The 15,080-nt window shown below is 40.2% G+C and overlaps 1 protein-coding gene across 1 annotated transcript; it reads left to right on the top strand.

The window, feature by feature from the left end:
* The first annotated feature begins 8,117 nt into the window (after positions 1-8,117).
* On the top strand, positions 8,118-14,182 carry LOC147333921 (uncharacterized). Its single transcript, XM_086286503.1, has 7 exons — positions 8,118-8,480; positions 11,190-11,393; positions 11,662-12,704; positions 12,821-12,890; positions 13,299-13,473; positions 13,603-13,768; positions 13,919-14,182. The coding sequence occupies exons 2-6, from the start codon at positions 11,192-11,194 to the stop codon at positions 13,766-13,768; spliced, it is 1,656 nt and encodes a 551-aa protein (XP_086142629.1). The 5' UTR covers positions 8,118-8,480; positions 11,190-11,191; the 3' UTR covers positions 13,919-14,182.
* Positions 14,183-15,080: the final 898 nt, after the last annotated feature.

Genomic DNA, 15,080 nt, shown 5'->3' with positions numbered 1-15,080 from the left:
CCTGATGAAGGGAAAACCAATTCTGCAGGGAGACCTACCTCGGCACTTGTGCAGGTGATTTTTCTCTTACTTTCTTTTTTCTGTTATTTACTAAAGAATCTGTCAAAGAAATAATGAATTCTCCACACGTGTTTGAAGGTTGCTGATACGTTCATCTAGCACAGACCTATTGCTGGAACGCCAAGACAATTCTACTACAATGGCAAAAACAAGACGCAAGTCACCAGAGCTCTTTGTGTTGCTCGTGCATGAGGGAGAGAACTGTGACGAGCATCGTTCTCTCTGTTAAGGAATATATTCTAAAATACTTCTTCAGCAAAGACTCAGAGAAGAGAAACACACAGAATTTCTTGCAAGCAAGGGCAGTCTCCGGACTGAGAGACTCGCGCCTGAGAAACTGCCCCGGTCTTTATTTTATACTTCATTGGGTGTGTGTGTGTGTGTGGGGAGGGGGGGGGGGGGGGGGGTGTCAGAGTGTGGCCCCATAAGATCTTCCCTAAACCTGCTGGTCTCAAAGTCCAGCAGTTCATCAAACCAAAAGGCACTTAGACTAAAACAGACATAGCTACGTTAATCCTACCATAAAACAATAAGACAAGGTACGACCTCTCTCATGCTCCTAGGATGTGGGGTGAACACCCTAGAATGTTACATGCAGCATTCTACCATATGCAAACTTATATCACTAAAAGATTATACTGACTACTAAATACAATTTTCCATTGACACCCTCCAAGTAAGCAAATGAATGTTAACAGTCAAACATAGAAATTAACATTTGCAAAATCATTCCAGCTTTGTGGTGCATCTCCTCCAGGTGTGTAAATCACACATGCAGAGTGGTTTGAGTTCCTCAGAGCTTCATAAATGTCTCTTCCAGTTGTTTCTATCACTGTCCATATGACCAGAGTCCAAATGTATGCAGACATGGGTATAACAAACACACCAGTTAGTTTTGCTGTTTGTCAATGTGGCTTTCAGTTGTCTTCAAGGCTGCAGGCCTTTGTCAGCACTCCTGTTTTATGGCCTCTATCAACCCTCATCACCTCATTTCATGCATTCTTCCTGTGGGGGGATACTTATGACTCCTCTATTGTCCTTTCGTCTCTGCAGAAAACCTTTTTTGGAAAGGGTATTGGATTCAATGATTTTACTGCTGTTGTAACCCCACCTGTTGAGTCACTTCAGCAGTCTTGTTCATGATGCAAATGACAACAACAATGACACAAAGGAAGACCCTCTTCAGAGTGTCAAAGCATGCATAGCACAGTGACACAGCATTAGGTGATGTTCATAGGAAACTGCTGTCAGTCATTCCCCGTCACCACCATAGCTTCTGCTTTCTGTTCACAGAATCATGATGCCATCCTTGAACTTCCTCTCTGCACTGTCGATTGGAGCTTGGAACGCTCCCCTCATCCTTCAGATCTCCATCTGTTGTCCACAATCTCCTCGTGATTACCTCTGGAAAGCCCCGTGGCACAGCTCTCCATCCAGTGCAGCTTTATGGTCATTGCTGTGGTTCCAGAATCTTCTCATGATGACCAGTAGGTCCCCAAACAGCATGACCTTTGACCTCAACCCCTGCCTGGGCTGTCAGCTATGGTCCCTACTTCTCGCTGGGTCTCTGAAGGTTTCTCAGGAGATTCCACCCTTGGGATCATTTCTTCCAGCAATGCTCTGCTGCACCTGCATCTCCTCACTAGAGGAAAAACTTCTATTTGGAAAACATGTCAACCATCATCAAACCAAAATTTCCTTTCAGTTCAGTGAACTTCACTTATCAAAAAATATAATTATTTATTATTTATTAATTATATTATTCGTTTATCACATTTTCACTTTCACTTATTGACCATCAAAGTGTTTATTGTCTTTACCCAAATAATTGGAGCAGAACTTAAAATCTATAAGCTGTAAAAACTTTATATTTGAAGACTGAAAGAGACCCAGGAAGTGGTCACAGGACGAGGGTGACAGACTGTCTGAAGCAGTTAGAACAAGACAAGGCTGTTGGACCAGGTGTGCTTGCTTTTGAAACTGTGTCTTAATTCCACCTGTTTCACATACAAGGGTCAGTTCTACAGGCAGGAACGTGGGTGTGCCGTGGGCTCCCCAGTTTCACCCACTGTGGGCAACTTGTATATGGAAGACGTGGGAAAGAGGGCTTTGCTATCCTACCCTGAAACACCACCAAGTCATTGGTTCAGGTATGTGGATGACACCTGGGTGAACACACAAACCTCCATCTCTGGTTTCTTTGACTGGAGGTTGTTGAGGATTTGATGATTTCACAACACTGTATGTGATGTCACTGGTGATGTCATCTTCTCCATCTGCTGAAATGAGTTAAAGTAAACACTTTTATGATTTAAGAATCTAAATGGACCAAATTATGATGACAGAATGGAAACAAAATACCACAATGAATAAGAATGAATATGTACAAACCTTCAAGTTTCCTGTGAACACATCGTCTCACCAGCAGAACCAGTAACACCAGTAGAATCACAACATAGACTACATATAAGTAAATCTTATAAGGCTTACATGATTTACTCATGAAAGTGGCCACTTTCTCATTACTGTCATATATTGTTTTAGTAAGTAATTCAAAGAACTGTTTAGACGGAGCCAAAGTTCAGTAGAGATAGTTGTGATTGGGAAAGCTCTTAGGCTCCATCCCCACCAGAGATGTGACACGCCTCGTCCCTTCGCTAGAATCTGTAGCGAGGGATTGGTTCACCAGAGACCTCGCTCCTGGCTGCTGCCCAGCACACATTGCACCCTGAAGATTCTTGTTTGTTTGCAAAGAAAATTAATATCACTCTCTCTGTCCAAATGCTGTACGTCCACGATTTTAGCTACCAGTGTTGGTCAAGTTACTTGAAAAAAGTAATCAGTAACTAATTACTGATTACCTCCCCCAAAAAGTAATCCCGTTACTTTACTGATTACTTATTTTCAAAAGTAATTAATTACTTAGTTACTTAGTTACTTTTTAAAAACACGATTTACAACCTGAAGAGGTGATAAAGTGATAGATCTTTCAGCCCAATTCTACTTTTTCTGCATAATCCATCATACAAAATGTAATCAAATGGAAAAGTCTCTTTTTAACTTGTTTTATTAGTTTTAATCTTTTAACTTTATGCATCAAGCAAAAATTTAATTATATGCAACATTCTCTGACTGGAAGAAATTAGTTTAACATTTAAACCTATTTTCTGCACATTCCACCACATAAAATAAAATATTTTGTGTGTTTACACTCAGTCTTTCAAATAGATGCAAGTAAAACACAGCAGAAAATAAATAAAGTCAAAGACTCAGCGGTCCTGTTGCTCTATTTTCACCTGTAAAGCAGGAGTTGGGTAGGCGGAGGTTTACCCTGGTGCAGGTGTGCTGCGGTCAGTGGAAGGATATGGCAGCTCTGTGAGTTTCCCATTACGTCGTAGCTACTCGGTGCTTCCTTGGAAGTTTAGGGTTTTTTTCGCTGTAAAAAGAAGTTTTCTTCCCACGCACAGCGGACACTAATGTTTTTGTCACTTTTTATGGAATCAAACTCAAAGTAAGGTCAGTACTTCCACACTTTAAACACTGCACGCTCATACTCTCTCCTGCACTCGATATGTGATCCACTGTTGATCTGCACACAGCTGTTGTCACCAACGGCGCACTCGCTTACGTCACTGTCGTGAGACATTCTCGCAAAAGATTCACGGTTTTAGTAACGCAGTAACGCAGCGTTCCTACGGGAAAGTAAAGGTAATCTAATTACCGTTTTTGCAATAGTAATCCCTTACTTTACTCGTTACTTGAAAAAAGTAATCGGATTACAGTAACGCGTTACAAATAACGCGTTACTGCCCATCTCTGTTAGCTACTTTGTTAGGCTACTTTACTTTTCTAAGGCTTAAGTAAATTCAGGAGTGATCCCCAACAATGTCAGAGTAAGAATCTGCTTAGATACGATATTACTAAGATTTTCAGGGCCGAGTACAATAACCTCAGTTTTATCTGAATTAAGAAGCAGAAAGTTAGCGGCCATCCAGGTCTTTATATCTTTAAGACATGTGTGTGTTATCTAGCTAACATGTAGTGAGTCGTTTAATCTTTAAATGACATTTGTAGAATTTGCCCACTTCCTCTCACCCACCAGTGAAAGGAGAGGAAAGGGAGAGAATCCTGTGCATACACAGAAATGAAGAGCTGGCAGAATTCAATTCAATTCAATTTTATTTATATAGCGCCAAATCATAACAAAAGTTGCCTCAAGGCGCTTCATAGATACAGAGAAAAACCCAACAATCATATGGCTCCCTATGAGCAAGCACTTTGGCGACAGTGGGAAGGAAAAACTCCCTTTTAACAGGAAGAAACCTCCGGCAGAACCAGGCTCAGGGCAGAAAGTGGACCCTCGAACAAATGCTCATCCTCTGAAAAGGTCTGCAAATGTTTTCACTGTCAGTAGCAGTAGTTTCCACTGAACCAAATAATCCTAAAAATGTTTTTAAACCTTAAACCTATGAAGGCTGCAGGCCACAACGTGCTGGTCAAGCAACAAAGTTGTTCTTCATATTACTAAAATGTTGGAGCTTGTGCCTCTTCAGATGTTTGCTCTTCTTACTTGCAAATAGCCGAGGGGAAATGCCCGAAACCTCAGTCCTGATTCCACAGCTTTATTACATCAGCCTGGTAGAAAATAATTTTTCACTATCAAATCAGGCCACCAGGGGGCGGAGCGGTCCCAGAAGTTCAGTCGTGAGTGATATCTAACCTCTCCTCTTCCTCACAGCTCTGATGTCTCTGAGGGAGATGTTGTGACTGTAATCTGTGAGGAGGACCAAAGCTTTTCTGATTGGACTGTGAGGAGAAACACAAGCAAACTGCAGAGGGCTGAGTGTGGAGATGGGCGGGGACAACAGCAACGTGATCAATCATGTTCAATCAGTACGCTGGTGCCTCACGACACCGGAGTTTACTGGTGTGAGTCCAGTAATGGTGCCATCAGTAACCTGGTTAATATCACAGTCACTGGTAAGCTGATCACTCTCACTTTACTTCTTATTGCATCCACAAATTGAGCTGAACATGCAGGTACATAGATTCTGTGCTGTTCTTCACTGATCACCTACCTGACTGACAGAGTAATGAAGGACTTCCCTCCCTCGGTGCTTCTTAATGTGTGAGGATATTCTCCATTACTGAGTTAAGACTTCCTTATTTAGATCTAAGCTCTGGATTATCTTGCACGTCTCGTGGCTCCCAAATGTCTCTTAAGTTATTATCATCTGTAGCCTCATACTTTAGCTTTACTTGGCAAATGTGAATGCTTTGTGTGCTGACAAACCCTTTTGCATGTAGTGTTTTTATGAAAAGCCTTATAATTGCCTAATTTTGTGTTTTTGTTCTGTTACAAAAGCAGGCATTCTTACTGTTGTTTAATATTTTAATCAAACCTTTAAGTTTAATTCAACACAAAAAGCCCCACTGTAAACAAATCCACAGAACAGAACCAAACTCAGCAGCCAAACAGTTTGTCCTCAGTGCAGGTCGACATTCAGAAAAATCAGCTGTCAGTCATATTTCTGTGTTTTTGTGTCGCACTCTCCTCCACACTGCTGTCTGTCATCTCACAGGTATGATGTGCGGAGCGATGCTGAACTTCCAATCCCAGCGTTTCATGTTGCAGGATCAATTCCCATATGAAAATATCAATATCTAATTTGATTACATTTGTTCTTCATCATAAATATGACAGACAAAAGTAAATTCGGCAATTAGCGGGATGGTCTGCAATACCCTGTCAATAGGAACTACACTCACCACCTCTCATTCATGTGCGTGTTCAACCCGTTCTCACTCCCAAAGCGTAACATTTTACGCTAGGTGACAAATCGTCACCATATTACGTTTTCGGCTACCCACCACGTTCCTAAATGACGACCTCGGAAAAAGAGGAAATATGAGAACCGTCTGGACTGAACCTACACATGTTCGCTCTTTTTCTTCAAATCGCTTAGAAACACGCTATTTAACATCATTAAAGTCCTGGTTACGGTCTGGAATAAGGTTATGGTTAGGGCTAGGGATAAGGTTAGGTTTAGGGCTGGAATACAGGGCTGGAACGTCTATTACCGCGGGAGCGTCATTGCACTGGATTCCAGCCATAACCCGCCGCGTACCATAAGAACGCCGAAGGTCTCCTTTCGCGTTCCTCAGGAACGCCGCGGGACGTGACAAAACGTCGACATGTTACGCCTCGGGAGTGAGAACGCTCTGGCGTGTTACGGCTCTGCAAGAGTGTGAGCCAATGAGAAACCAGAGGCACAAAACTTTAGACCACAAAACACACAATCTGATGTTGGTTTGTAAAGATGTTGCTGATGAGACTTTGTAGAAAGCAGCTGGTCTGAGTGATGTGATCAGAGTGCAGCAGATAATGTCTGACAGCAGTTTGAAGAGCAAATGGATTCTGTTCTGTTCTTCATCATCACCTACCTGACACCTCACAGCTGTTTCTCACCTGCAGGTCACACAGGAGGATCTGTTGGACTGAAGGTCAGCCTGTCAGTTCCTGCTGTGCTTCTTGTTGCTGCTGTTTTCTTGATGTAGAGAAAACAAAAACAACAAAGAATCAGGATCCAGCCTCATGTTGAGCTGCAGCAAAATAAAATGTCTGAATCTTTTTAAATCAGCACTCTTAGTCTCCCGCTGGTGGTTTCAGCGTTGTCAGTGAACCTGGGGAACATGAGATGATGCTGGTAACAGAAATCAAAGGGAGTGAACAGCAGACAGGGATCAGCTGCAGGTTTAATACACGTCCTGAATTTGGTTTAGTTTGAAGTTTCTGTAAAATAAAACCAAACGTTGTGATTTGTCTCTTTATGAATAAAGTTGAATTGAATTTCTCTCTGAGCTCCTGCTTCTGTTGTCTGTCAGTGATTTTATCAGTTGGACATCAAGTAAAACTTTGGATAAAATGAAAACTGTTCACACAGTGTCTGTAAATCCACGGGTGAAAATAATACATGTAACATTCACACAAGTCCACGAGTGATTGAATGAAATGTGATCATGGAAAAATAAATTCAAAACTATTCAAGACTTTTACCATTAACTGTCATCCTATTATGAAGTAACAGGAAGTAATAACACTATAATATAATAATAATAAAGAAAATTAAAAAATATGGTATAACAGAGCTCACTGCCTCACACTGTCGATAGCAGCATTTCTTTTTAACCTTATTTCATTTAAGGCTCAGACGATCATCTGTTTTCACTTAAAGTAGTCTAGCTCTGATATCACTTTAGCCTCTGGATGGAGGATTTGCTATGTTAACTTATAGATAATAAACTCAACGTATTACAGACCAAAACCAAACACGTCCGTAGTATAAGACTGGATTTAACTCCCTTCACACCTGTCTCGACACAACAGTCAGGTCAGTCCCTTCCCTTTTAAGAAATCCACCTTAAATATGTTTTAAATGTAAGTGATGCAAAATGAATTTAATATTTTATCTTTAGTTTGTCAGGTAGCATCAGGTCAGATGGATGATGTTGGGTGAGATGGAGCAGACAGAGATGTCATCACAGCTGAGAGGAAGCAAAAGCCTCAACATCCAGGCTTAAAAGTGATGTAGGGAGCTAAAGCTAAAGCTCTGCTTTCTTTGTGTGCCTGTGCTAACAGCAACTAATGAGAAATGTGAAAAAATAGGTTGTGTGTGTTTTTTTCTTTTCATATTCAAATAAATATTTAGATATATATTTTCCACGGGGAGGGGCGAAGAACACAGGCGCAACGACAGTCTTTGTCTTTTTCCCGCCGACTGTGGTGCATTGTCCTCCTGCGCTTCTGTTCTATGACTTTTGAGAAGCTGGCCATGCTAACAGTGGGACATTTAGCTTCAGCTAAAGCAGCAGGTAAAAATACACATTTAATGAGAATAATGTAAGACAACTTTTTTTTTTTTGGAAATTTAGAGACTGCTAAAACAATCTTATCCAGTTTTGAGCTTGCTCATGTAGGTTAGCCTGCTTTATTTAATTTTGTGTGAGCTGCAGTGCACAACATTAAAAAGTTAATATAACGTTAGGTTGGTGGCACGAGGAACTCCAACCTAAGTTTAATATTTATTATTTTTTTAAGTGGGAAGGGGAGCATGTTTTTTTTCCTTTAATACAACGTCTTCCAGGGTCTTTTTCATATGAAAACCATGTAACGTCTGTGTTAGGTTGGTCAAAAGGGAATTAGTTGAATTATTCTGGAAAAGATGGGTTGTGTGTTTTTTTTCTTTTTTTTACTTATGTAAATATATTTTTCAAGGGTTAAATAAATGCAACATTAAATTAACAGTTGTCTCTCTGTCTTTTCCCGCCCAGTGTGGTGCATTGCTGTTCTCCTGCCCTTGCTGGCCGCGCTGACAGTGTGATGTAGCCTCAGTTCTTTGACAGACAAGACAAAACAGCAGGTAAAAAGACATATTTAGTGAGAATAAAGGTAGACAACATTTTTTTGGAAATTCAAATTCAGACACATGCAGCCATGTACAGGTGTAAATTTTGTGGTGTTTTTTGTTCAGAATTAAGACAATTTTGTTATCATACGAAGAAACATCAGCACACAGCTAATTATCGATTCACATGTGGAATAGAGCAATGTCCTTCTTCCTATCGAACATTTTCTGCATTCAGATCCCATATGCACAGGAACCACCGCTATCGCAGGGCTCAGACTAAACACACCCATTTTAAAGGAAATCTTGCTTGTGGAGTTGAGGCATGTTTCTATGTGGCAGAGAATTTTTCAGCATTATGCACTCATTTGAGATTTCATATTAAAGATGGCAAGAAAGTTGTCTGTCCTTATGATGACTGCCACAAACATTTCAGAGTGCGCTCATCTTTTGCCACACATTTATCCAGGAAACATAAGCCGGTGATAACAACTCAGGTGTCAACTCTCCCCGAAAATATAGACTGTACTCAGCCTTCTGAGGAGACTCTGACTCCAACTCCATGTGATCATCTAGAGGCGTGTGATAATCAACAAGAGACATTTTTACATAATTTGGCTCTTTTCTACCTGAAAATGCAAGCCAAGATGCTGTTGCCAGCGAGCACAATACAATGTATTCTTGATGGATTTCTGCATGTCCATAGCACTTCTATGGCAGATGTTTTTGACAAGTTGAAGGGCAAGCTTTCTGAGCTAGACATACCACAAACTGAGATAGAAATGATTATTCAAAATCTCTCTAAAGAGGATGTCTTCACAATATACAACAAAGGAATACTCAGATCTGACAAAACAAGGAGAACATTTTACAAGCAGTATTTTGACTATGTTGAACCCACCCAGATTTATCTGGGAAGTGATGCTGCTGGAAAGGAATGCTTTTGCCAGTACATTTCCATCAAAGAGACATTAAAATCACTCCTTAGACAGTCAAGTGTTAAAGAGCAATATCACCAATCCAAAAATCATACCTCTTCCAACATGGTTGTAGAGGATGTGGCAGATGGAAGAAATGTGAAAGAAAATGCTCTGTTAAAAGACAATCCTTCTTCATTGTCCATCATCCTTTACCAGGATGGATTTGAGGTTGTGAATCCTCTTGGGTCAGGGAAGAAAAAACATAAAGTTTTGGGGGTTTACATGAGTCTTGGTGAGGTCCAGCCACACAATCGCTCTTCAGTTGATCCCATGCAGTTGGTGATGCTGTGCAGAGAAAGGGACTTCAAGACATTTGGTCAGGAGAAAGTTTTCTCAAGTATTATCACAGACCTTAAAGATCTAGAAGATACAGGGATTGAGACAGATGATGGAAATACCCTCAAAGCGGCCTTGATTTCCATTTGTGGAGATAATCTTGGTTCACACTGCTTAGGTGGTTTCACTGAAAACTTCAGTTGTAGTACGCATTTTTGTAGATACTGCTTGATTGAAAGGACAGACTTTGAAAAGACACCACTAAAGCTTGGTCCAAAAAGAACCATCACTGGTCACAAGGAGAGTGTACAACAGCTATCCACCACTGACCAAGACATGGTACAGGGGGTAAAGTTTGACTCACCTTTCAATTCTCTGAAATATTTTCATGTCTGTACTGGGCTTCCCCCATGTTTGGGTCATGATTTATTTGAAGGTGTAGTCTCTAATGACTTGGCATTGTACATCAGTCATTTAGTGAAACAGGAAAAGCATTTCACTTATGCACAACTAAACAGGTCGATCACACAGTTTAAATACTCAGGGAATGATAGTCTCAGTAAACCATGTGAGGTTAAGGAGTGTGGCAAAAAACTTTCTGGTTCTGCAGCACAGAACTGGTGTCTGTTGCGACTGTTGCCATTGTTGGTTGGTGACAGGATAAAAAATCCTGAGGACAGTCAGGTCTGGCAACTGTATCTACAGCTCAAGGAAATGGTTGAGCTCATATGTGCTCCCAAGATCCATCATGACCAGATTGCATACCTTAAGATAATAACAGAGGAGTATGTTCATTCAAGACACACAATTTTCCCTAATCACCCACTCAAGCCCAAGCATCACTATTTACTGCACTATAGTGACCTCTTTTTGCACTTTGGGCCTCTTATTCGCTTGTGGACTCTCCGGTTCGAGAGTAAGCATTCGTATTTCAAGGAATGCGCCCGGAAACTGCACAACTTTGTTCACCTTTGTAAAACACTGGCAGAAAGGCACCAGCTGCTTCAGGCGTACCTCAGCAGTGGACCATTGTTTGCTCCAGCAGTTCAAGCAGTTGGTGAAACTAGTGAATATGATGAGCAGTTGTACAATGGTCTAATTCAGGAGTCTGTCAGGACAGCTGGCTTGATGAAAGAAACAACGTCAGAGGTATCAGCAGTAGTTTACAAAGGAACAAAATATTGCAAAGGGCTTGTTGTTGCTATGGGTCATGATGAATGTGGCCACATCTTTGGAAAAATCTCAGTGATCCTCATCAGTCACAAACAAGTACACTTTGTTTTGGACATCCTTCAATCTGTGATACTGATCAACCTTGGACTTCACTGTCTACACAATTCTGAAAAAAGATTCATATGTGTTCAAGCAGACAGTTTGTTTGATTACTACCCTCTGCCAGTGTATATCGCTTCAGGTTTAACCGTTGTATCTTTGCATCATTCAATATCATCCTCTTAATTCATTGCAGATATGGACAGTGGCAGCCTACATCATGAAATTAACCTGGCATTACCTGACCTGCATGAAGAGACAAAGAGGGCAGTTATTGAGCACCTGACAGACATTATTGGTGTTAGAAACAGAGAAGATCTCCTGTTTGTTGAGCCTGATGATATCAAGCCTTTCTTGACACCAATTCAAAGTCGAAGACTTGTTCAAGTATTCAGAAAAGGTGAGAATGCATTAATGTCATAAATGGTTGCAGTCCTATCTTGAAAATAGTTGTAAATTAGTTATTTTGAGAGTTATTTTGAAATTGTTATAGCTTTCAAAACTAAAACTAGCTTTCATTGCCATTGGTATTATTTCTCCAACACTCTTGCTTTTGTGTCGTATATAAGAGTATTACTCAATAAATACTCCAAAAAACCCATCTGTACATAGTTAATGTGGAATTGTTCTGCTGTGTTTATGTGTGTCTGTGAATATCGACGACCAAGTGGAGTCTGGCTCTTCAAACAACCCAAAGGAACCTGAAACCACCTGCTCAACAACTGTGCAAATGCCACTACAGGGTAATTCACTCTGTTCTGCACAAGCATCAGGTCAACTCCCTTCCACACAACCAAATGTAAGCAACACCTCCTGGATCAGCAATTTTTCAGTTCCCTGGGAGAAGATGCCAACAAGACTTTCACAGGCCTTGGCAACTGGTGGAATGGCTCACCCAGAAGACAGGAGAATAATGATTAGGACTGTTGTAGAAGGAATGCGAGTACACTGCCCCAACCCTAACAGAGCTGCTTGTGGGGAGGTAGCTAGAGCTATTGTATCTAAGTATCCCGCTACCTTTGCAGATAAGACTGCAGAAGGTGAGCAATTAGGCTGTGGTTATTATTCCCTACTCAAACAGCTTAAAACAAGAGTTGAACATGTAAATAGAGACAATGTCAGCAGCAGAATCCGGCAGCCAAGGAAAAGGTCTACCAGGGAAAACAATGAGGGTGATGTTGCCATCAAAAGGGGGAGATCTGAACTTGATAGCTATGGTTGCATCAACTGGCAACCCACAACCCTACCAGAAGGAGAAACGAGTGAAACTTTGGAGACAAAAAGACAGACTATGTCAACTGTCTTCAGATCAGCAGGTCCTCAAGCAATTGAAACAACAGATGTAAATACTTATATGTCTTTGACTTATATTTACCAGAGGCACATGCTTAATTCTTGGCCTGCCCCCACCTTATGTGAGGTTCAAGAGCATTGGCCATTTCTTTTTACTAAAAGAGGCCTCTGCACTCACTTCCACACACTCACAGATATTGAGGTAGAGACACGTCTCAGTGAAGCCCTTCTTACGAAAGGAAGGAGAATTTTGAACTTCTTTCAAAGCCAGAGACTTCAGTGGAACAAGGAGATTGAACATCTGCTACGTGAGTGCGACAGTGCAAAGCTGAACCACAACCAGATCGCCACAGCAGCCATCCTCCTTCTGATGAAGTACTTCCAAGAAAAAGAGGACTCAATCTTCATCTTGGCTGACGTAATTATATTTAAAATTTTACACATGCACTCTCAATACTGTCAACATAAACAAAGGAAAATATTTCAATGATTTTGGGTATCATCATTCAAATCAGTTCATTTTGTGTTTTAAAGGCTTTTTCCACCAAGATGTCTGTTGAGAGAGAGATGACCTTACCCATCACACCAAGGGTAATAGCGCTTGGTAAGTAAATAGTTTCAATCCTGTTGTAATATTTTTGTAAAAAATCTATGTAATTATTGTGGTATTTGTACCCACAACAACTTACTTAACAGGGGTTTGTCTGTTTTATATTGTATAAAAATAGAATACACACAGTTTGCTGCTGTTTCTCTTATTATTTATTATACACAATGACCAACAGGAAAAAACAGCCTAACACTTCAGCACAGGCCAAAATGCAAAGACATAAGGCAGTTTTTTCCTGTAATTGATCATAATTTTCATTAGATAATAAATAATAAGAGAAATAGCAGCAAACCGTGTGCATTCTATTTTTGTACAGTGTGAGGCCTGCTATCCAGCATTCTTGTGGAAACCTTATTTGTAAGGGTGAGCACATTGTCTTATTGGACTCTTGTCTGTTTTTAGGGAATAATTTCATGTCTGCAAGCCGCTGGATGATCAGTTTGGAGGGCAAGGTATTTTATGAGCCTGAGCAGATGCATGACTTTGCCAGCACCCTTGCTGTCTTCTTTGCGTCATACTACGTTTTCAACCTTGAGTATCAGGAGTCAGCGTCCATCACACTGGAGATGATACAGAGGTAAATACTTTACACCATTTAAGAATGAAATATATGTGATAGCTTGACTACAGTTGCAGAAACATATAGGTGATTGCTGTAACGTATGTTTTAATTTTGAAATTAAAGCAGCCTTTTTTCTGTTAAAAGGTTCTTTGTGAGGATCAATCCAGACATGGGAACAAAATGCCCTGCAAAACTTGGTACAAGCCGCAAGACAGGTCGTGTCGTAAAGAGGAAAGTTACAAGCATCTGCCCTCGGATCACCACCTTCCTCCAGCGGCTCTCTGAGTTTGAATGGAGGACTTCCAACTAGGTAAGAACAGAGATGATAATATCTTTTACATAGCTGATAATTATATACATACTGTACACACATCCATACAACAGTATGAATGATCTCAGACAGATGTGAACAAGTGAATAACCTGGGCAAACATGAATATTGATTATGTGTCTTTGACAGGTGGTGATGTAGACTACGCTGAACCCGACCATCCTGGTAACGGAAATCTAAATCCCATGTCACATTCTATTTCCTGGGACCCACTGATAATTATTACATTTTGTAAATGAGTTTTGTTTTACAATTGTAATAGTTTATTTAATGTTCATGCTGGTGGGTTTGTCCTGTTTTTAGTGGAATGAAAAACTGTTTTCCTTAAAAAAATCAGACAGAAAGGTGAAGGACTGTGTAGTTTTCATGTACGCTTCTATTTATTTTGGTTATTGGCATTGTTTTTATTCAGTTGAAAAATGTTTTTCTTGTTAAAAAAAAATATCAACAATAAATGTTGGTTTAATTCACTATCCTGAGACTACTTTATTGAATTATATTGTTTTTTGTAAATGTTCTTATATTGAATATGAATGTTAATATTATTTTATATGCTGTAAAACACAATTACAGTCTAAACAAATTATACTGTACACAATTACAGTGTTATACCATAAACCACATTTGCAGTACAGTGATACTATAAAACTTAATCACGGTAAGTCTTTCTAACTGTAAACCACGTTTACAGTAAAGCTGTTATACTGTAATATATGTTTACAGTAAAGTGGTTGAACTGTAAAACATCACAACAGTAAAGATACTGTAGATCAGTAATTACAGTAACTTACTGGCAATAGTGTTGCCAGTAAGTTACTGTAAAAATACAATAAAATGTCTAACAGTGCACTGAAGGAGCTGCTCTGAAGTGCTATAAAGGTTTGTGATGATCAATACAGGTTTACAGCTCAGATCATACTGAGTTCATTATGACTGATATAAATATGTGATAGAATAATAATAAATCGAGTAAATTGTGATTGACAAACAGTTTTAAAGAGAAAGTTTGTTAGTTTAAATTGTGTGAAAGGTCAGAGATGGAGAGAACACCAGGCTGGGGCTGAATATCAGTGTATTACATGCAAATCTGATTGGATGACAGGACAGAGCATAAACTGAAGCTGGCATGGATGTTCTGGGTCTCCTGCCTCTGTGAGATCAGCAGGTCAAAGATTCAATAGCAAAACTTGGTTGTTCCAGCAGCGACGCCGAGGGCAGTGAGCTCTAAAAGCCTCCCAGATGAAAACGTGCCCGATCGAGAGGTGATCTGCTGCTGATGGGTGACGAACCT

This window comes from Aulonocara sp. 'chitande type north' Nkhata Bay, linkage group LG3 (assembly GCF_057382095.1).
Source record: "Aulonocara sp. 'chitande type north' Nkhata Bay isolate Kocher_YH1m ecotype deep benthic linkage group LG3, A_spYH_male_GT1.1, whole genome shotgun sequence".
NCBI lineage: Eukaryota > Metazoa > Chordata > Actinopteri > Cichliformes > Cichlidae > Aulonocara > Aulonocara sp. 'chitande type north' Nkhata Bay.
Note: the sequence above shows the minus strand (reverse complement) of the source record. Positions and strands in the feature narration are given on the sequence as shown.